The sequence below is a fragment of the Erinaceus europaeus genome, chromosome 7 (assembly GCF_950295315.1).
Source record: "Erinaceus europaeus chromosome 7, mEriEur2.1, whole genome shotgun sequence".
Classification (NCBI taxonomy): Eukaryota; Metazoa; Chordata; class Mammalia; order Eulipotyphla; family Erinaceidae; genus Erinaceus; species Erinaceus europaeus.
The window spans coordinates 95,551,160-95,574,715 of NC_080168.1; the positions used below are offsets into that span (position 1 = coordinate 95,551,160).

A 23,556-nucleotide genomic window follows, 5' to 3' on the forward strand; every position below is an offset into this window, starting at 1 on the left:
TTGAGAGGGGAGTTAGAGAGGAAGAGAGAGAGGCATCTGCAAACCTGCTTCACTACCAGAGGCTTGAACCCATTTCCTTTCATACTGTAATGTGTGTACTTAATCAGGTGCCACTGTCTGGCCCTTGATAACTTTTTTTTTTTCCTCCTGGGTTATTGCCGGGGCTCAGTGCCTGCACCATGAATCCACTGCTTCTGGAGATCATTTTTCCCCCCTTTTGTTGCCCTTGTTTTATCATTGTTGTGGCTATTGTTATTGTTGTTGCTGTCGTTGGATAGGACAGAGAGAAATCGAGAGAAGAGGGGAAGATAAAGAAGGGGAGAGAAAGATAGACACCTGCAGACCTGCTTCACCACCTGTGAAGCAACTCCTCTGCTCGTGGGAAGCCGGGGGCTCGAACTGGGATCATACTTATGCTGGTCCTTGTGCTTTGCACTGCGTGCGCTTAACCCACTGCATGCGCTTAACCCACTGCACTACCGCATGACTCCCGGCCCTTGATAACTTTTTAAAAATTTTTATTTATTAATGAGAAAGATAGGAGAGACAGAAAGAACTAGAACTCACTCTGGTACATGTGCTACTGAGGATTGAACTCGGGACCTCATGCTGGAGAGTCCAATGTTTTATCCACTGCCATTTCCTAGACCACTAAGTTGGTAATTCTGTATGGCCCTTGAATGATGTTATAAATGTCCAAATGATCCTTGGCAGAAAAGAGGTTCCCCAGCCCTGCTCCAGAGAGGGGAGAAGGGGAGAAGCAGAGACACCACAGCAGTGTTCCATCACTTGTGAAGAAGCTTCCCCTGAGGAATGCTAAATAAAATTTTAAGAAATAATTAACCAAAAATAAACAGATAAAATAAAACAGAACAGCTAGGTTTAAAACTACTTAAACAAAAAGCAAAACGAAAGAAAACTTGCCTAATTTCATGTAGGCCGGTTTCTCCTAAAGGGAGAAGGTCTCATTAGGTTCTGCACATCTGGGATCTGAGTCCAGCAATGCCACTGCACCAGTACAGACTGCCCTTCCATCACTGCTCTAGGAAACATAAATGTGGAAAAACTATATTCTCTCTACTTTTAATAAGCACTGAAATTGTCATTTGATATAAGCATAAAAAATGAGCTGGGAAATTTTTTAAAAGTTTTTTTTATATTTATTTATTTATCCCCTTTTGTTGCCCTTGTTGTTTTATTGTTGTAGTTATTATTGTTGTCGTTGGATAGGACAGAGAGAAATAGAGAGAGCAGGGGAAGACAGAGAGGAGGAGAGAAAGATAGACACCTGCAGACCTGCTTCACCACCTGTGAAGCGACTCCCCTGCATGTTGGGAGCCGGGGGCTCGAATTGGGATCCTTACGCCAGTCCTTGCGCTTTGCGCACCTGCACTTAACCCGCTGAGTTACCGCCTGACTCCCGAATTTTTTTTTTTTTTAGAGATTTTAATATTTATATTTATTTCTTTTTTGTTGCTCTTTTTTTTATTGTTGTTGTAGTTATTGATGTCGTCATTGTTGGATAGGACAGAGAGAAGTGGAGAGAGGAGGGGAAGACAGAGATGGGGAAAGAGAGACACCTGCAGACCTGCTTCACTGCCTGTGAAGCAACTCCCCTGCAGGTGGGGAGCCAGGGGCTCATGCTGGTCCTTGCACTTTGTACCACCTGCGGGTTAAGCGCTGCGCTGCCGCCTGATTCCCAAAATAGCAGTTTTTTATGCAGCAGACTTCCATGCTGGAGGGTTCAAAATATCAGGTTCAGTCTCTGGCATCCCTGTAAACCAGAGCTGAGTAATGCTCCGGTTAAAAAAAATAAATAATGGGCGAGGGTAGATAGCATAATGGTTATGCAAAGAGACTCTCATGCCTGAGGCTCCAAAGTCCCAGGTTCAATCCCCCGCACCACTGTAAGCCAGAGCTGTGCAGTGCTCTAGTGTTTCTCTGTCTTTCTCTCTCTGCATCTCTCTCAACAATTAAAATAAATAAATAACTTTAAAAAATAATGATAAATGAGTGCACTCACATATGTAAAATCACATATGTGATCTTCCGCACCATTGTGTGTCTGTGTTGCCTTTGTGATTGGTCCCAGGTGGCAGGAGCAAAGTCAGGCCTGTTGTATGGCACAGCCCCAGCAGGCTGGTGCTAACCACAAAGTGGGAAGTCCTGAACTAAACTGAAGCCATTTCTCCTTACAGTGGTAATTTAAGGACCTATTGGCTATATTGGATATGCACAAATATACTTGGGGACAATAAAAGGAGATCCCTGGGGGAAGTACATTGTGACAACAATTATGGCAGTTAGTGTGACAAGACTAAAAATGGCCTAAGAGCTGAAGCTGCTGTACCCATTGGGGGGCTTTCAGAAAAGGTGTCATTTTGTCACCATTACAGCTTCTCTATTTGGTGGGAGTCGGACAAAAAAACAGAACTATGGGTGGCTTGTAGCATGAGTGGCAGACTGTGATTTCCATCTAAATATGTAGAGGCCCTATTGCTTACCCTCACCCACAAACCCCCTGCTTCCACTTAAAGGCATTTGTGATGAAATTAGGTTGTGTAGTTAAATAGTTAATGTTAGGATATATGGGTAGAAGTAAGCAAACTTTCATTAGCTAAAAGTTAGTGAACTCTCATATTATGCAAAGGTTAACCAGAAGAGAGCCCCCATGGTGTGTGCTTATTTTACAGCAGAAGATTTCTTTAGGTGGACAGTCTACTATGATCTAGTTAGACCCATCCAAGAATGGGTTAAGAAGAAAAGCTATTAGATTTAGCTCCAGAGAAAAATGGTTATTCATACAGAAGATCAGAACAGGGAGATGGTCAAAACACAGATGGTCATTTCAAGGGAACTTTCAAGGGGAAATTTAGACTACTCCAGACCCAGGAAACTTTCAAGGGTAGATTTAGGCTGCCCCAGACCCAAGAAACTTTCAAGGGTAGATTTAGGCTACCCCAGACCCAAGAAACTTTCAAGGGGATATCAGGATGCCCCTGACCTACGGAACTTTCTAAGGAAAACATACTTATAATAATGTTGTTTAAGGTTATTCCTGATGTTAATGAAACAATTATATATGATGTCATCTGTATCCTTGATTTTAATGAAAATAATCTTACATAATGTCAACTATATCCAGGCAAAAAGTGTTTAAATAATAAACCTCTGCAGACAGAGGACTGAGACGCCTCTCTCCTGTACCTGAAACAGCTGATGTGTCTCTCACTTGACTTATCTCGCCAACTCCCCCTTTCCTTCAGGGACTCTTAATTACTTTCACCGGCCGGCTCACGGCACCCAGTGCTTTTTGTTTCCAGGAATTTTTCTTTTCAATAGGATAATTGTCCCTAGGACAAAAAAATTGCTTATCAGACTCTGGTTCCAGTAGTACAGAATTTATTGTCTGTTCACATATACACATATCATCTTGCTCCTAACTTCTTACTGAATTCTTATTGACATCATTTAATGTAAACCCCCCCACACACACACACTTTTAATAATCCCCTTCAAATTGTATTTACAATTGTTCATGGCATACATCAACACCGCTATTAGTGCAGTGAGGTCAAGTCATCTTCAATATGCTGAAATACTTTTTCCCCGGCCTCTGGGAAACAACTGAATGTTAGACATAGAGAACACTTCTCAGACAGAGGTAACGAATGCTCCAGGCTTATTGTAAAAACAAATGGTGTGGAACTCCTTAGCACAATGAGATATATCTTTGGAAATGAAGACAAAAAATATTTAAAGCAAAACCAGAAAGTCACATATACTTAATCACATAGCAGACTGATAAAACTGAAATTCTGCCAGGTTTTCAGTGAGGCTTTTCATCTCAAATAGGCTAGGAAAAAATTATGAAAGATGTGCTTTACACCCATGCTGTTTGTCCTTTTAAGAGTTTCTCATTAAAACATTTATTTTTTATTTTACTATATTTTAAGAAAGTAGATTTTATTTATTCATTCCCTTTTGTTGCCATGTTTTATTATTGTAGTTATTGTTGATAGGACAGAAATTGAGAGAGGAAGGGAAGACAGAGGGGGGAAGAGAAAGACAGACACCTGCAGACCTGCTTCACCACTCGTGAAGCAACTCCCCTGCAGGTGGGGAGCTCGAACCAGGATCATTACGCAGGTCCTTGCGCTTTGAGCCACGTGCACTTAACCCGCTGCGCTACCGCCTGACTCCTTAAACATTTATTTTTAAATTTTCTTTCTTTTTTTATTTATTCCCTTTTGTTGCCCTTGTTTTGTTATGTTGTTTTAATTATTATTGTTATTGATGTCATTGTTGTTGGGTAGGACAAAGAGAAATGGACAGAGGAGGGGAAGACGGGGAGAAAGAGAGACACTTGCAGACCTGCTTCACCACCTGTGAAGTGACTCCCCTGCAGGTGGGGGGCTTGAACCGGGATCCTTACGCAGGTCCTTGCGCTTTGTGCCACCTGCGCTTAACCCGCTGCACTACCGCCCAACTCCCTAAAGCATTTATTTCATTATATTTATTAGAAAGGTAGGACGAGAAAGAACCAGACATCACGCTGGTACATGTGCCGCCAGGGATCGAACTCCGGACCTCATGCTTGAGAGTCCAATGCTTTATCTACTGTGCCACCTCCTGGACCACTCATTTAAACATTTACAAATAATATATGGAAAAAGTAATTTATGTCAAGAGATTACTTGTTATCAGTCAATTTACTGTAAGCATAAGTGCTTTTTCTGCTCAGATGTCAAGAACTTGGAAGGCAGGAATACATTCTGCATTTTCTTTTTTTTAACCAGAGCACTGCTCAGCTCTGGCTTATGGTGGTGCGGGGGATTGAACCTGGGACTTTGGAGCCTCAGGCGTGAGTCACTTTGCATAACTATTATGCTATCTACCCTCCGCCACATTCTGCATTTCTATGTGTGTACCTCTGTAAGTGGAAATCATGTATTTCTCAGTATCCTCGTTCAAATAAATTATCCCTTAAAAAACCCATGCATTAATCTTTCTAGTTCTTCTAGCATCTTTTCTTGTACTTTCCCCAAGTTTCTGCTTAGTGTTTCATAGCATTTGCTGTCTAGTTCTTTTTAGACTCCACAAAAGGCCAAGGCTGGACATTGTTAACTTGAAGTCCTCAGAAGCAAAGAGCCTCACCTGTGGGAGGGAGGTAAGGAGGGAGTGAGAATGTGGTGGCAGCACCAAGATAAGATCAGAAGAGTATTCATTCCTCCTGCAGTTCTTTCTTTGGGCATTTAAACACAGAGCTATCCACATTTAGTCTCTACAGTTCAGGAAAAACTTAAGAACAAGCTTTATAAACTGCAGTTTTGTTTTTGTGATCATGTACAACTTCGAACATTAATTTTCTACTAGAAAAAAATATTTAGAGTTGGACTTGGTCTTGGGGTCATCTTCCCTACCCTTTGTCTTCTCTTGATATTTTTCATTCTTATAAATGTAATAAGCAGGAATGTCTACTAAAGAATTCTAGTGGAATGGAAATGCTAGGTTCAAATTTTGACTTGAACGCTATGGCCAGAATGGTAACAGAGCTCCTACTGAGGGACCTCCTTGGATTTGAGTTGAGGAGTGCTCGGTGTCCTTCTTTAGAAGAGTATGAACATTTAAAAAGCGCAATGCATTTGTAGTGTGTATGGGTTCCTTTATCTTTGTCCCGCAATTTTAATTTCACAAACTTGATCTGGTATAATCAAACAATCTTATATGCTTCATTTTGAAAGGAAGCATTTCCACTGATTAAGATAATTCCGTTTCTGGAAAGAAAAAAAAAGGTACTGAGTCATTTTGATGAGTTAAAATTTCCTTTGTTACTTCTTGAAAACCATCTGCATTCTAACTTGCTTTTTATTTTATTTATTTATTTATTTATATTTTTTTATTTAAGAAAGGATTAACAAAACCATAGGGTAGGAGGGGTACAATTCCACACAATTCCCACCACTCAATCTCCATATCCCACCCCCTCCTCTGATAGTTTTCCCATTCTCTATCCCTCTGGGAGCATGGACCCAGGGTCATTGTGGGTTGCAGAAGGTAGAAGGTCTGGCTTCTGTAATTGCTTCCCCGCTGAACATGGGCATTGACTGGTCGGTCCATACTCCCAATCGGCCTCTTTCCCTAGTAGGGTGGGTCTCTGGGGAAGCAGAGCTCCAGGACACATTGGTGGGGTCTAACTTGCTTTTTCTTCTTTGAAAATATTTTGTAAACTTGGTACTTTTTTATCTTCTGGAGGCAACACATCTTTTTTCTTCACTAAAACCCAATCACGGACGTTGTGCCAATTTACACTTACTTCCTTCCTGTTCACTGAGTTTAAAATGGGTGTAGGCAAAGATGCCAAATAATGTACACAACATGCCAAGACCCTGATTAACTGACAGCGGGTCCTTAAATAAAACATATCCTCCGAATAAGGTAATGCAGAACTTGAAGTGTCCAAACATGTTATAGCTGAGGTTTTTGGATAAGGATAAAAAGGAGTGACAAGTTAGATGTTCTATTAAACACACACACATAAAAAGGAGTGACAAGTTAGATGTTAAACAAACATACACACACCACCCCACACCACCCCTCCTGTGCCAAGAAAGAACCTTAAAAAACAAAACATCAGTTCCTCACTAAGAATGGGTACTACTAGATACTGGATTAACCTTCCTTCCTTCCGCACTTATTAACCTGTCTTCCTTCCTTCTTTCCTTCAGCACTTTATTTGATAAAGACAGCGAGAAACTGAGGGGGGGAGGGAGGACACGTGATGCACTGCTTCACCACTCGTGACGCTTCTCCCTCTACAAGAGAAAATCTGGACCTTGAACTCCGGCTCAGGGTTGTAACATGTGTGCTCAATGGCACCCGTTGAGCACTCTAACAAAGAGGAAAAGAGGCTACAGTATAAGGTTGAGAAAGAAATACAGAACAAGGGACAGCAATGTGTGATGTTTGTTTTTATCTTTTATTATCGTTTATTTATTTGTTGGCTAGAGCCAGCCAGAAATTGAGAGGGGAGACAGAGAGGGAGAGAGACAGACAGACAGACACCTGCAACACTGCTTTACCACTTGCAAAGCTTTCTCCCTGCAGGTGGGGATAGGGGGCTTGAAGTTGGGTCTTTGCACACGGCAACATGTGCACTCAACCAGGTGCACCACTACCCGGACCCTGTGATGATGTTTATAATGCCTTTTCTTGTCTTTTATCCGCAGCATCACTTAGTTCTGGCTTATGGTGGTACTGGTGATTGAACCTGGGTCCTTTGCTGTTTTTTTGCATAACAGCTATGCTATCTCCAAACCCTGTAGTGCTATTTCTAAGAAATATTTCTTTCTTTCTTTTTCTTCCAGGGTCATTTATTGTTGGGTCTCAGTGTCGGCAATATGGATCCACTGCTCCTGGCAGCCATTTTTTTTTGGATGGGACAGAGAGAAATTGAGAGGGGAGGGGAGATAGAGAGATAAAGACACACACCTGCAGACCTGCTTTGATGCATGTTCTAAGAAGATTTTCAAATGAGGCTGAGATGCATAAGACACTGAACAGCTGACTCCAGGTAAGTCAGATTGTTGACTGTGGGAAGGAAAGACAAAGTGGAGTGACACTGAACACCAGCTGTGCACTAGGCATGGTGCCAGGTGCACACACAGCAGCATTTCTCTTTTACTTTTTTCATTTATTTATTTATTTATTCATGAGAAACATAGGAGAGAGAGAGAACCAGACATCACTCTGGTATGTGTGCTGCCAGGAACTGAGCCCAGGACCTCATGGTTCAGAGTACAGTGCCTTATCTCTTTGCCACCTCCCAGACCACTGATACTTTTTTAAAGTTTTCTTTTTCTTCTTTTTAAAAATCATTTGAAAAATATTTATTTATTCCCTTTTTTTGACCTTGTTTTTATTGTTGTTGATATTGATGTCATTGTTGTTGCATAGGACAGAGAGAAGTTAGAGAGGAAGGGAAGACAGAGGGGGAGAGAAAGAGAGACACTTGTAGACCTGCTTCACCGCCTGTGAAGTGACTCCCCTGCAGGTGGGGAGCTGGGGGCTCTAACCGGTCCTTATGCTGGTCCTTGCGCTTTGCAGCACGTACGCTTAACCAACTGCGCTACCGCCCGACTCCCTTTAGTTTTTTAAATTTTTATTTATTTGATAGAGACAGCCAGGTATTGAGAGGGAAGGGAGAGACAAATAGGAAGAGAGACACAGACACTTGCAGACCTGCTTCACCACTTGTGAAGCTTCCCTCTGCAGGTGGGGACTGGGGGCTTGAACATGGGCCCTTGTGCACTGTAACCTGTGCACTAAACAAGATATGCCACTACCCAGGCCCACAGCAGCATTTTTCTTTTTTTTTTTTTTTTATTGCCGTAGTTATTGTTGTTGTTATTGTTGGATAGGACAGAGAGAAATGGAGAGAGGAGGGGAAGACAGAGAGGAGGAGAGAAAGATAGACACCTGCAGACCTGCTTCACCGCCTGTGAAGCGACTCCCCTGCAGGTGGGGAGCCAGGGTTCGAACCGGGATCCTTACGCTGGTCCTTGTGCTTTGCGCCACCTGCGCTTAACCCGCTGCGCTACAGCCGGACTCCCTACAGCAGCATTTTTCTAAGCATCACATTTTTTAAATTTTTAAAAAATTGTTGTATGCTTTACATTGGGTTGTTCTAGCTCTCCCCCGCCAAGAAAAATTGGATCAGTCCTGTTAGTTTTGCGGGCCCGCTTGGCCCCACCCCGAGGAACCCCGAGAGGGTTCCAGAGTTCGAGAGTGAGAGCGTTCTTGGCGCCGCCGCTTGGCGGCGCGGGGAAAGAGGCAGCAGAGTTCTGTTTGGTGATTAGTTTGTCTTAGTTTATGAATCGTTGTTCCTGAATAAAGAAATACAGCTTCCCTGCCCAGCCGTATGTCTCTGGTCGTCTCTGTTACCCACCCATGAAGCTAGCCCGGCCAGATGGAGGCTCCGAATTTTAACAACAAATGGCGCCCAACGCCAGGTCTTCAGGTATCTGTCTTCCCCTCCTCTCTTGATTTCTCTCTGTCCTATCCAACAACGACAGCAACAAGAACAATAACAACAATGATAAACAACAAGGGCAACAAAAGGGAAAAAATAGCCTCCAGGAGCAGTGGATTCATAGTGCAGGCACGGATCCCCAGCAATAACCTTGGAGGAAAATAAACAAATAAATAAATAAATAGCAAACTAAACACACATATACACATTTCCTTTAGAAGTCATTCTCTTACCAATTTAAGTGTTTCTTCCCCCCACAAAAATTAATAGTTTGTTTTTCAGATTTTCCTTTGCAGTCACTGGGGCTTCACTGCACCAAAGTAAAGCTTTCTTCACTACTGTGGAGTGTTTCCTCTTATTCCTCATCTTCAGTGTGTCATCAAAACCTACTGGCTGTACTTGAAAATACTAGGCTTTTGGAAGAGTCATGATGTGTTTGTTGTTTACTTATTTATTTTTTTAACCAGAGCACTGATCAGTGCTTATGGTGTTATAGAGGGCTGAATCTGGGACTTTGGAGCCTCAGGCATGAGAATCTGTTTGCATAACCATTATGCTAGCTACCCTCACCCTTAATTTATTTATTTTAATGCAAAAATGTGTCCTGACTTTTCAACAACCCAATATATTCAGCCTTCCTGTAGCAAGCCATTGTTATTTCTAAATTAGGTTGTTGGGGCCTCCTAGTGGTTTATCTTTTCCCTTGCCTCTTTTAGTCCAGTGGTTCTTCGTTAAGAAAAGTGATTTTGGGAAGTCGGGTGGTAGCGCTGTGGGTTCAGTACAAGTGGCACAAAGCGTAAGGACCAGCGTAAGGATCCTGGTTCAAACCCCAGCTCTCCACCTTAGGGGAGTAACTTCACAGGCGGTGAAGCAGGTCTGCAGGTGTCTTTCTCTCCCCCCTCTCTCTATTTCTCTCTGTCCTATCCAATGACAGTTGCAACAACAATAATAATAACCACAACAATGATGGAACAACAAGGGCAACAAAAGGGGGAAAAATGGTCTCCAGGAGCAGAGGACTCATTGTGCAGGCACCGAGCCCTGGCAATAACCCTGGGGGCAAAATTAATTAATTAATTAATTAATAAGTGATTTAGTCACCTGCACAAGGTACAGGACACATTATTTGACGGCCACAAATGGAGAGAAATCTGCTGACACCTAGTGGGTGAAGGCTGGCTAATACCCTGTCACATACAGAGCAGGCCGGTGCCTCCAAGGTCAACAGCACTGAGGTTGAGAACCTGCATTTTAGTCTACTGTCAATGCAGGGACCCAGAGTGACCCTATCAGAACACAAGTAAAGGGTCAGCAAAATAGCTGACTAGGAGTGCTATTTTTGCCATGTGTGTGACCCAGGTTCGAGTCCAGTTCCACCACATAGAAGGAATCTGGTGATGTGGTCTTTCTCTCTGCCTGTCTCTACTTAAAACACACACATTTTTCTGTTCAACATTTGGAAAACTTCCCATCTCACTCAGAGTAACAGTACTCATTTAAAACTTCAACCTGGGGGTTGGTCGATAGTGCAGCGGGTTAAGCACACGTGGCACAAAGCGCAAAGACCAGCGTAAGGATCCTGGTTTGAGCCACTGGCTCCCCACCTGCAGGGGAGTTGTTTCACAGGCGGTGAAACAGGTTTGCAGGTGTCTATCTTTCTCTCCCCCTCTCTGTCTTCCCCATCTCGCTCCATTTCTCTGTCCTATAAACAACAAATGGCATCAACAATAACAATAATAACCACAACAAGGCTACAACAACAAAGGCAATAAAAGGGGGAAAAGATGGCCTCCAGGAGCAGTGGATTCGTGGTGCAGGCACTGAGCCCCAGCAATAACCCTGGAGGCAAAAAAAAAAAAAAAAAACCCAAAAACTTGAACCCTTGGGAGTCAGGCAGTAGCACAGCGGGTTAAGTGCACGTGGCACGAAGTGCAGCGTAAGGATCTGGGTTCAAACCTCAGCTCCCCACCTGTAGGGGAGTCGCTTCACAGGCAGTGAAGCAGGTCTGCAGGTGTCTATCTTTCTCTCCCCCTCTGTCTTCCCCTCCTCTCTCCATTTCTCTCTGTCATATCTAACAACATCAATAACAACAACAATAAAAAACAAGGGCAACAAAAAGGGGGGAAAAAAACTTGAACCCTTTACTCTCAAGAGTGCCACCCTTTCCCACTCGATGCGGCACCACACAGGCTTCCCACCTGCCATTCCCTCTTGCCTAGAATGCTTTCAGCCCCATCAGCATGGAGCAACTGAATCCCTGTCAAATGAAAAGTTACCTGCCTGCTGAGGCCTGTATGATTCCCTGCCTGAAATTTAACATGCCCCCAACATTTCACATCCTCTGCTCATCTCTATTGTCGATACTCGGTGCATATACATATATGTGTATATTTTTTATTGTTGCCACCGGGTTAATACTCAGCTCTGTGCCTGCATGATGAATCCAAGGCTCCTAGTGGCCATTCCCCCCACCTTTGTTTTCTTTATTTGATAAACCAGAGACACTGAGAGGGGAGGAGGAGATAGATACTTGCAGACTTCCTTCATCACTCATCAAACTTCCCCCCTGCAAGTGGGAAGCAGGGGCTTGAACCTGGGTCCTTGTGCATGGTAATCTTCTTCTTCTAGCGTTTGCCCTTCTTCCGTAGCCAGTCAACAGCGTCAGGTTGAGCCTGATGCATGGTAATGTGTGCACTCAACTGGGTATGACACTACTCAGCCCCAGGCACCTAACAGTATGTAACAGTGTACATGTATCTTTACACTTTTCTTTTTTCATATACATATATTTACTTGATTTTGAATTCTTTTTTATTTTTTAAAAATACTTTTAAATATTTATGTATTCTTTTGTTGCCCTTCTTTTTAGTGTTGTAGTTATTATTACTGATGTCATTGTTGGACAGGAGAGAGAAATGGAGAGAGGAGAGGAAGACAGAGAGGAGGAGAGAAAGATAGACACCTGCAGACCTGCTTCACCGCTTGTCAAATGACCCCCATGTAGGTTGGGAGCCGGGGGCTCGAACTGGGATCCTTATGCCAGTCCTTGTGCTTTGTGCCACCTACACGTAACCTGCTACGCTACCACCGGATTTCCCACTATTTTTAAAAAATATTTATTTATTCCCTTTTGTTGCCCTTGTTGCTTTTTTTTTTTTTTTATTGTTGTTGTTACTGATGTCATCGTTGTTGGATAGGACAGAGAGAAATGGAGAGAGGAGGGGAAGACAGAGGGGGAGAGAAAGATAGACACCTGCAGACCTCCTTCACCACCTGTGAAGCGACTCCCCTGCAGGTGGGGATCCGGGGGGGCTCAAACCAGGATCCTTACACTGGTCCTTGCACTTTGCCCCACCTGCGCTTAACCGCTGCACTACCGCCCGACTCCCAGAGTTTCTCTTTTTTATAGTCTTCTGTGAGAGCAAAGGTTTTAGTCTATTTGGTTCACCACTGTATTTTTACTGCCTGGCATGTGATATATGTTCAGTAAGTAGCCAATAAATGTTTGTCTAGTAAGTGTTATTTATTTTCTGTGGAGTTGGGGGCTAGTGCATGTATGATGCCACTGCTCTGGGCCATTTTCTCACTCTGAGACACACAAAGAGGGAGAGACACTACAGCATTAGAGCTTCCAGCGGACACCCCACCCAGTGAGCTATTTCCCTGACCCTGAAAAAGTTTTCTTTATCAGGGTATGCAACTGGATGCCCTGATTTAACAGATAGCGCACAAGTTCTGACACACTAGACTGCATGAGCTCCAATTTGGATACCTTACTTTAAAAAAATTTTTTTTTACAAGAGCACCTTTCAGCTCTGGTTTATGGTGTTGCAGGGGTTGAACTGGAGCCTTAGGCATGAAAGTCTGCATAACCATTATGCTTTTTTAAATATATATTTATTTCCTTTTGTTGCCCTTGTTGTTTTTATTGTTGTAATTATTGTTGTTATTGATGTCGTTGTTGTTGGATAGGACAGAGAGAAATGGAGAGAGGAGGGGAAGACAGAGAGGGGGAGAGAAACCTGCACACCTGCTTTACCACCTGTGAAGTAACCACCCTGCAGGTGGAGATCCTGGGGTTCGAACCAGGACCCTTATGCCGGTCCTTGTGCTTTGCACCACGTGCGCTTACGGCTGCGCTACCAACTCCCCCATTATGCTTTCTACCCCTTGGATACCTACTTCTCAGCTGTGAGCATAGGCACGCTATTTAGCTTATCTGCACATCCATTTCCTTCTCTTTTCAAAGAAATTATAAGAATTTAAATCTCAGGCACAGAGATAGCATAATGGTTGTGAAAAAAAACTTTCATGCCTGAGGTGCTGAGGTCCCAGGTTCAATTCCCAGCACTCAGTTTACATCAGAGAGCTGCTAGAACTGAAGAACCTAATATACAAAAAGTATACAAGCAGTGCCTTAAGTGTAAGTTTTAAACAGTTATGTTCATTGTTACTTTTTGATAATTAGCAAAAATGCTGTTTATTTTGATTTATGCCAATCAGCAGATTTAACATTACTGAAGTATTATTATTTTTTTCTCCTAGGGTTATTGCTGGGGCTCGGTGCCAGCCACTGTTCCTGGGGGCCATTTTTTCCATTTTGTTGGCTAGGACAGACAATAGTAGCTGAGAAAGGAAGGAGAGATAGAGAGGGAGAAAGACAGACACCTGCAGACCTGCTTCATGAAGTGTCCCCCACTTGCAGGTAGGGATCTGGAGGCTCAAACCCAGATCCTTGTGCTACATACTATGTGCACTTAACCAAGTGTGCCACTACCCAGCCCCCCTAAAACTTTCTGACTTGGGAAAATCCACTCTTTATTTGCTGAAGAGTGGAAGCAGAGTAAAATGCAAAGAGAAATAGAATGACAAGCAGGTTTTTTTTTTTTTAAAGGGTGGGACAGCTGAGTTGGATTCAGATCTTCAACATATGAGTTCAATTGATTTATTTTATTTTTTTAAATATTTATTTATTACCTTTTGTTGCCTTTGTTTTATTGTTATAGTTATTGATGTTGTCATTGTTGGATAGGACAGAGAGAAATGGAGAGGAGGGGTAGACAGAGAGGGGGAGAGGAAGAGAGACACCTACAGACCTGCTTCACCACTTGTGAAGTGACTCCCCTGCAGGTGGGGAGCCAGGGGCTCGAACCAGGCTCCTTACACTGGTCCTTGCGCTCTGCGCCACCTGCGCTTAACCTGCTGCGCTACTGCTCGACTCCCTTATTCATTTATTTTTAAAAATTATTTTATTTTTTTGCCACCAGGGTTATCACTGGAACTCAGTGCCTGCACAACGTAGGAATCCACTGTTTCTGGAGGCTGTTTTTTTCCCCCGTTGTGTTTTTTTTTTTTTTTCCTTATTGCTGGGGTTATTGCTGGGGCTCAGTGCCTGCACCACTAATCCACTGCTCCTGGAGGTATTTTTTCCCCCTTTTGTTTTATTGTTGTTGTGGTTATTATTGTTGTTACTGATGTCATTGTTGTTGGATAGGACAGAGAAATCGAGAGAGGAGGGGAAGACAGAGAGGGGGAGAGAAAGGTAAGACACATGTAGACTTGCTTCACCGCGACCCCTTGTAGGTGGGGAGCCAGGGAACCGAACCCGGATCCTTGAGCTTTACACCATGCGTGCTTAACCCTCTGCGCTACCGCCTGACCTCCTCGTTGTTATTATTGTTTTTATTGCTGTCGTTGTTGGATAGGACAGACAGAAATTGTGAGGAGGGAAGGCGGAGAGGAGGAAAGTTAGACCCCTGCAGACCTGGTTCACTACTTGTGAAGTGACCCTCTGCAGGTGGAGAGCCGGGGGCTTGAACTGGGAGTCTTATGTAGGTCCTTGCACTTAGTGCCATGTGAGCTTAACCAGCTGCGCTACCACCCAGCCCCCATGAGTTTAATTCTTTTTTTTTTATTTATTCCCTTTTTGTTGCCCTTGTTTTATTGTCGGAGTTATTATTATTGATGTCATTGTTGTTGGATAGGACAGAGAGAAATGGAGAGAAGAGAGGAAGATTGAGAGGGGGAGAGAAAGACAGACACCTGCAGACCTGCTTCACCGCCTGTGAAGTGACTCCCCTGCAAGTGAGGAGCCGGGGGCTCAAACCGGGATCCTTACGCCGGTCCTTGTGCTTTGCTCCATGTTCACTTAACCCATTGTGCTACCACCTGACGAGTTTAATTCTTTAGCTGAACTAATCTGGATAGTAAGAGGCACACCCACAAGCAAGTAAATACAAAAAACACTCTCAAGTGTCAGTGGTCTGATATTCTTTTTTTATTCGATTAACCACACCTCTAGTTAATTACTAATGACAACTGAAAATTGATTGAAAGCCCAACCACCCAAATTGATTGAAAGCCCACCAGCCCATCTCACTCACTATTCACTCAATATTTAATTGTACTATGTGCAAAGAACTGATTTTGGTAAGGGAAATGGTTACCAATTACTTCCAGAAAATTCACAACATGTATGCCACAGGGAGGTGACTCATTTCCTCAGCTCACGTCATTAGATCTCTGCAGACTCTAGTGTGGACGGAGACAGAAAAGCATTAAAGGGGCCGGGTGGTGGGCAGCACACCTGGTTGAGTAAACACACTACTGTGAAATAGGACCTAGGTTCAAGCTTCCTGCCCGTATCTGCAGAGATAGGTTCATGAGTGGTAAAGCAGTGCTGCAGGCATTTTTCTCTCTCTCTCCCTCTCTATCTCTTACTTTCCTTTCAATTTCTCTACCATAAAAAAAAAAGATAGGGTCCAGGCGGTGGCACACTGGGTAAAGTGCACACAAGGATCCTGGTTTGAGCCCCGGTTCACCTGCAGGGGGATTGCTTCACAGGTGGTGAAGCAGATCTGCAGGTGTCTTTCTTTCTCTCCCCGTCTCCTCCTCCCCTCTCAATTTCTCTCTGTCCTATCCAACAACAACAATGACATCATCAATAACAACAATGACAACAAAGAGAGGTGGAACAAATGGCTGCCAGGAGCAGTGGATTCATAGTGCAGACACCGAGCCCCAGCGATAACCCTGGAGGCAAAAATTAAATAGATAAAAACAAAACTCACTCCACTCATTTTGGCCATGTAACAGAATGTGAGAGACTCAATAAGGAAATGAATGTTACTGAGTTTTTGGAAAACATGAAAGGCTACACATTCGTAACTTAGTCGGAAAAGGATACGTGACTGGTGAAGTGTTGCCAATGATCCAATAAATCGATAAGTTCACCATGAAAGCTATTACTCCAGACAGCAGCACCATAAGCTACAAAACCAAAAGATTCATTAGTATAAAGCAACTGTGATCATTCTAATCACCATGTAAAAAGAAAACTCATTAGTCACTTCTAAAAACTGAAATACCAACTACTGAGAGCCCAACATGAGAGAGAGGAGAGAGAGAGAGAGGAGCCTAAGCTACCTTAGAGGACTTACATCTGTGACAGCTGGGCAACAACTACCAAAAAGTCCACTTTATTGAATGTTACCCTATTTTAAAGACCTTTTCCCTAATATTTTATGGATTTCTATTGACTAGAGAGAGAAATTGAGAGGGAAAGGGGAGGAGAGAGACCAGCAACACTGCTTCAGCACTTGCCAAGCTCCCCGTGCAGGTGGGGGCTGGGATCTTGAATCTGGGTCCCTGGGCACAGCAACATGTGCACTCTATGAGATGCGTCACCTCCTGTCCCCCTAAAAGTCTATTTTATATTATGGTATTGAATGGGTGGGAGAGAGAGCATAATGGTTATGCAGAGCCTGAGGCCCTGAGGCCCCAGGCTTAATCCGCAGCACCAACATACACCAGAGATAGCACTGCAGCAAAGGCTGTAAAACTAGATAACCAAGATATAAAAATTAGGAGGAACTATCATCTGATTTTTTTTAATTTTATTTATTCCCTTTTGTTGCCCTTATTGTTTTATTATTGTAGTTATTATTGTTGTTGTCGTTGTTGGATAGGACAGAGAGAAATGGAGAGAGGAGGGGAAGACAGAGAGGGGGAGAGAAAGATAGACACCTGCAGACCTGCTTCACCGCCTGTGAAGAGACTCCCCTGCAGGTGGGGAGCCGGGGTTCAAACCGGGATCCTTATGCCGGTCCTTGTGCTTTGCGCCACCTGCGCTTAACCCGCTGCGCTACAGCCCGACTCCCATGATTTTTTTTTTTTTTTTTTAATTGGTCTCCAGGATTATGCCTGGGGCTCAGTGCCTGCATTATGAATCCACTGCTCTTGGAGGCCATTTCTGTTTTTTTTCCCTTTTGCTGTCCTCATTTATCGTTGCTGGATAGGACCAAGAGAGGAGGGGAAGACAGAGAAGGGGAGAGAAAGATAGACACCTACAGACCTATTTCACTGCTTCTGAAGCGACCCCCCTGCAAGTGGGGAGCCAGGGGCTTGAACTGGAGGCTCGAACTGGGATCATTACAGTGGTCTTTGCACCTCATGCCATGTGCGCTTAACCCGCTGCGCTACTGCCCGGCCCCTTGATTTCTAAATTTTTAAAAGGTCTATGCCACAGCCCAGGAGGTGTCACGGTAGATAAAGTGTTGGACTCTCATGCATGAAGTCGAGTTCAGTCCCCAGAATCACGTGACAGAATCATGCACTGGTTCTATTATAAATCAATGGATGCATGAATAAGTATTTTTGAGGGTCTACTCCAAAGCATGTAAGTTTAAAACCACAGCCTGCTCATAGGCAGCATAGTAGCAGTCAGGACTAAGTACTTTGGGGGCCATGATCTAAGTCCTCATTAGAGCACATGCCTCACACATAGAAGGCCCTTGATTAGATTCCTAACATTCTCTCTCAGGAAAGAACATGGACTCTGAAGTCAGAATGTCTGAATTCAGGCTCTGGCTCTGCTTATTAGTTGTGAGATCTTGAGTCAGTTCCTTAACAACTTGTTTCTCAGTTTTTGTCCTTTGAAAACAGGGCTAATCATGGTAACCTCCTAATAGAAGTTAGGAGAATCCAATAAGCTAATATTTGCAAAATGCTTGGAACATCGCCTGAATTAGAATAAGGGTTGTTTAAGTCAGATAAACCAAACACTAACTTTGAACAGGACAACCCATGAACTGTATTCCAAAGGTTAATGCTATAGGAAGCAGAAATTTCCTCTCTAAGTTGAGATGTTTCGTTCTTTCCTTCATCTTTTTCTTTTCTTTCTTTTGAGCTAAGGTCTGGCACATGTGTGACTTCACCATTCACAGCCTGACTTTTTCATTCAGATAGATATATACACAGACACAGACAGACAGACAGACATATAGACAGCAAGAGATACTAGAGCACAAGAACTCCCCCCATGTAGTGTTAGGGCTTAAACCTAGGAGCACATATGGCAAGGCATACATTCTGTCTGGTGAGCGCTCTCTCTCTCTCTCTCTCTCTCTCTCTGAGTCTGGATTTACACTTTCTAAGCTAGAGTGCCCCTAAGAATGTATTTTTTTGATCTGGTACTTCTCTTCTAGGACTCTATGGCATGCAAAGAAAACACAAAAACAAAAAACAAAACAACAACCAAAACAGGATATATACAAAAGGATGTGCAGTGCAATACGATTATAGTTTATAGTGATTAAGAACTACAACTACTGGGCTGGTGGAATAGCTCATTTGGACAATGTGCTGCTCTGCCATGTACACAATCCAGGTTTGAGCCTGGTCCCCACCACAATGAGGGAAGCGTTGGAGCTGAGTTGTGGTCTCTTTCACTCTCTCACCACCCCCCTCCCTTGTAAATGTTCTTTATTTATTTGGGTAGAGACTGAGAGAAACTGAGAGGGAAGAGGAGACAGAGAAAAAGAAAGACACTTATAACACCGCTTTACAGACAGAAGCTTCTCCCCCTTTGCAGGTGGGGATCAGGGGCTTGAAACCAGGACCTTCTGCATTTTAATGTGTGTGCTCAACTAGGTATGCTCTCACCTGGCCCCCTCTCTACCTCTTTCTAAAAAACAAAACAAAACACGCACAAATACCCGGGTTCAAGCCCTTGGTCCCCACCTGCAGGGGAAAAGCTTCGTGAGTGGTAAAGCAGTGCTGCAGGTGTCTCTCTGGGTTTCTCCCTCGCCCCTCTGGATTTCTGGCTGATTCTATGCAGTAAATAAATAAATAAAAAATAAAAGATTAAGAAAAAAACAGAAAAATTACTAGATCTATAAGGACATAGAAAAAGTGATTTGAAGAGATTTTTTTTTTTTTTGTAGAACAACTTTATTTTTTAAAATATTTATTTTCCCTTTTGTTGCCCTTGTTGTAGTTATTATTATTGTTGTTATTGATGTCATTGTTGTTAGATAGGACAGCGAGAAATGGAGAGAGGAGGGGAAGACAGAGGGGGGAGTGAAAGACACCTGCAGACCTGCTTCACTGCCTGTGAAGTGACTCCCCTGCAGGTGGGGAGCCAAGGGCTCAAACGTAAGGGATCCTTACGTCGGTCCTTGCACTTCGCGCCATGTGCGCTTAATCCGCTGCCACTACTGCCCGACTCCCTTGATGTTACTGGCATCAAGGTGCAAGTATGGTGGAAGGGTATTAAAGTGCATGTTAAGTAGGAGGACTGAGGAAGAGGAATCCATGGTAAAAAACAGCATAGTTTTGATTCCGTGTGTGTATACACACACACACACACACACACACACACACACACACACGCTTCTATGTATATATGAAATGATATTCACCAAAAGGGCAAAGGTAATTTTCTCAGTGTGGCAGGTTCCTAAAAGAATCACATTTTCTTTATATTTTCAGGTATGCTCAAAATTTATATAATGAGCACGTACTATTTAAAGGATTGAATATTTAAATGAAAGACACAAATAGAGACTGACGCACTCATCATTCATGTACAGTCCTGTGGATACTCCACCTCAGGAGTTGATTCCCTGCCACTATTTATAGCACTAAAGCAGATGCTACTACAAATGGTAAACCAAAACTAAAATGTCCACTTTTTGTGTGAACTATTACTTAGCATGGCTAGAATAGTAATCAGCCACCACAGGAGCTCTGCTGTTGACTGCATGACCCTAGAAAAGTTCCTGCCCCCCCTTTTTTAATATTTATTTCCTTTTGTTGCCCTTGTTGTTTTATTGTTGTTATTACTGATAGGACAGAAAGAAATGGAGAGAGGAGGGGAAGACAGAGAGGGGAGAGAAAGATAGACACCTGCAGACCTGCTTCACCGCCTGTGAAGCGACTCCCCTGCAGGTGGGGAGCTGGAGGCTCGAACCGGGATCCTTGTGCTGGTCCCTGCGCTTTGTGCCACACGCGCTTAACCTACTGCGCTACCGCCCGACTCCCTCCTGCCCCTTTCTGTGCCTCAACATACTCATTTGAAAAGGAATCTTTTTTTCCCTTTTGTTGCCCCTTTTTTTTTGTAGTTATTGTTATCATTGTTATTGATGTCATCATTGCTGGATAGGACAGAAAGAAATGGAGAGAGGAGGGGATGACAGAGGGGAACAGAAAGATAAGACACTTGCAGACCTGCTTCACCACCTGTGAAGCGACTGCCCTGCAGGTGGGGAGCCAGGGGCTCAAACTGGAATCCTTGCCAGTCCTTGCACCTTGTGCCACGTGCGCGTAACCTGCTGTGCTACTGCCTATCTCCCTGAAAAGGAATCTTTAGCTCAGAAGGTTAAATGGGTGGGCTGGGAGGTGGTATAATAGAAGTACTGAGGGAGTTGGGCGGTAGCGCAGTGGGTTAAGTGCACATGGCGCAAAGCACATGGACTGATGTAAGAATCTCGGCTCAAGCCCCTGGCTCCCCACCTGTAGGGGAGTCACTTCCAGGTGGTGAAGCAGGTCTGCAGGTATCTATCTTTCTCTCCCCCTGTCTTCCTATCCTCTCTCCATTTCTCTCTGTCCTATCCAACAACTACAACATCAATAACAACAACAATAAAATAAGGGCAACAAAAGGAAAAATAAATAAATATTAAAAAAAAAAAAGATCCCAAACCAAGAGATCCCTCACAGAATGGGAGAAGATCTTTACATGCCATACATCAGATAAGAGTTTAATAACCAACATATATAAAGAGCTTGCCAGACGCAACGACAAGACAGCAAATAACCCCATCAAAAAATGGGGGGAGGACTTGGACAGAATATTCACCACAGAAGAGATCCAAAAGGCCGAGAAACACATGAAAAAATGCTCCAAGTCTCTGATTGTCAGAGAAATGCAAATCAAGACAACAATGAGATATCACTTCACTCCTGTGAGAAATGTCATACATCAGAAAAGGTAATAGCAGCAAATGCTGGAGAGGGTGTGGGGTCAAAGGAACCCTCCTACACTGCTGGTGGGAATGTCAATGGGTCCAACCTCTGTGGAGAACAGTCTGGAGAACTCTCAGAAGGCTAGAAATGGACCTACCCTATGACCCTGCAATTCCTCTCCTGGGGATATATCCTAAGGAACCCAACACAGCCATCCAAAAAGATCTGTGTACACATATGTTCTTGGCAGCACAATTTGTAATAGCCAAAACCTGGAAGCAACCCAGGTGTCCAACAACAGATGAGTGGCTGAGCAAGTTGTGGTATATATACACAATGGAATACTACTCAGCTGTAAAAAAATGGTGACTTCACCATTTCAGCCGATCTTGGATGGACCTTGAAAAAATCATGTTGAGTGAAATAAGTCAGAAACAGAAGGATGAATATGGGATGATCTCACTCTCAGGCAGAAGTTGAAAAACAAGATCAGAAACGAAAACACAAGTAGAACCTGAAATGGAATTGGCATATCGCACCAAAGTAAAGACTCTGAGATGGCTGGGTGGGGAGAATACAGGTCCATGAAGGATGATAAATGACATAGTGGGGGTTGTATTGTTAAATGGGAAACTGGGGAATGTTATGCATGTACAAACTATTGTATTTACTGTTGAATGTAAAACATTAATTCCCCAATAAAGAAATAAATTAAAAAATTTAAAAAAAAAGTGCTGAAACCTCAAGCATGAGGCCCTGAGTTCAGTCTGCTCCAGTGCATATGGTAGAGTGGTGCTCTGCTTCTCTCTTCCTCTTGCTCTTTTTCTCATTAAGGAAGGGAGGGAGGGAGGAAGATTGGAAAGAAGGAAGGGGTTAAGTCTGAGAATGGATAAGAGACAGTGCTCAGAAAACTAAAAAAATAAGATATTGTTATTTTGTTTCTGAGGCATCCAAACAATCAGAACTCACCAAAGCAGAAGCTGACCAGGAGCCAAAAAGTCCCCCTTCTCCAAGCATGGGCTCAAAGAAGGGGACAGCAACCAGCAGCATGGCAGATGACATCGGAGCCTGGTAGTACAGCAGCTGCATTGAATTTACTTGCAATTCATGCTGCTTGGCTCCTACCCACTGAAAAGTAGAGATAAAATTAAGTTAAGCAGAAAAAATACACCATCACTCAATAAATAAAAAGCTGCAACTCTAACCTTAAAGATGAAAACGTGGGGTGTTGCCGGGAGAGGGGAGGAAATGTCAAAGCACATTATTGCAAAATCAATAATCTATATTAATCTTTTTATTTATTTATTTGAGGATTGGTTTACAGAAAATATAGCTGCTGATACACATGTAAAATTTCTCAAATTTCTGCAAAACAATCTTACTCCCAGCCTAGGTCCTCCTCCACCATTATGCGCCAGGTCCTGAACCCTACCACCACACCTGAATCTTTTACTTTGGTGCAATACTATTATTATTTTAAGCCAGAACACTTGTCAGCCCTGACTTATGGTGGTACCAGGCACGGAACTCGGGACTTCAGTGGATAAATCATTGGTCTCTCAGTCATGAGATTCCAAGTTCAATCCCTGGCATCCTGTATGCCTGACTCCAGTTTTCTTTCTCTCATTAATAAATAAAAATAAGTCTTTAAAGTCTTACATAACCAATATGCTATTTCCCAGACCCATGAATGTCCTTCAAGCACTTTGGATAGAAGGCAATTTTAAAATTTAAGAAAAAACAGGAATGGAGACGAGTGAGTCAGGAGGTAGCGCAGTGAGTTAAGCTCAGGTGGCGCAAAGCACAAGGACCAGCGTAAGGATCCCGGTTAGAGCACTCGGCTCTCCACCTGCAGGTGTCTATATTTCTCTCCCCCTCTCTGTCTTCCCCTGCTCTCCATTTCTCTCTGTCGTATCCAACAATGACGACATCAGTAACAACAATAACTACAACAATAAAAAAAAGGGCAACAAAAGGGAAATACATAAATATATAAAAAAGAAGAAATGGGGGTGATACACAGGAATACAGACAAAATGGAGATGGTACAAAGGAATACAGACTTCACCTCTCACTTAAAATGGCCCTTCCCCCAAAGAAGTCTGGGGGCAGGACAAGCCTGTTAGAGATCGATAGGAATTTTAGGTATCCCAGTTGCTGCCGCAGTATACAGTTGGAGGGGTATGTGAGGTCTTTTTGTTCACTTTAGAAAACTCTTTTAGAGAATTTTCCTTCTTATGGGACGTTTCTGTGGGTAACCCCCCCTCCCACCAGTCCAA

The 23,556-nt window shown here is 43.3% G+C and overlaps 1 protein-coding gene across 4 annotated transcripts in view; it reads right to left on the reverse strand.

The window, feature by feature from the left end:
* Positions 1–23,556, reverse strand: part of SLC35E3 (solute carrier family 35 member E3) — a 60,867-nt gene that overhangs the window by 30,533 nt on the left and 6,778 nt on the right. For 2 of the 4 annotated variants that reach the window (XM_060194973.1, XM_007528406.3), the window contains 3 exons: positions 22,247–22,405; positions 16,218–16,300; positions 3,381–6,474 (listed from right to left, as the gene is read on the reverse strand). In XM_060194973.1, the coding sequence (XP_060050956.1) occupies positions 6,288–6,474; positions 16,218–16,300; positions 22,247–22,405 (429 nt within the window). In that variant the 3' untranslated portion in view covers positions 3,381–6,287. Of the gene's footprint in view, positions 1–3,380; positions 6,475–16,217; positions 16,301–22,246; positions 22,406–23,556 lie in introns of those variants that run through there. The other 2 variants (XM_060194972.1, XM_016190532.2) reach the window with 2 other exon arrangements.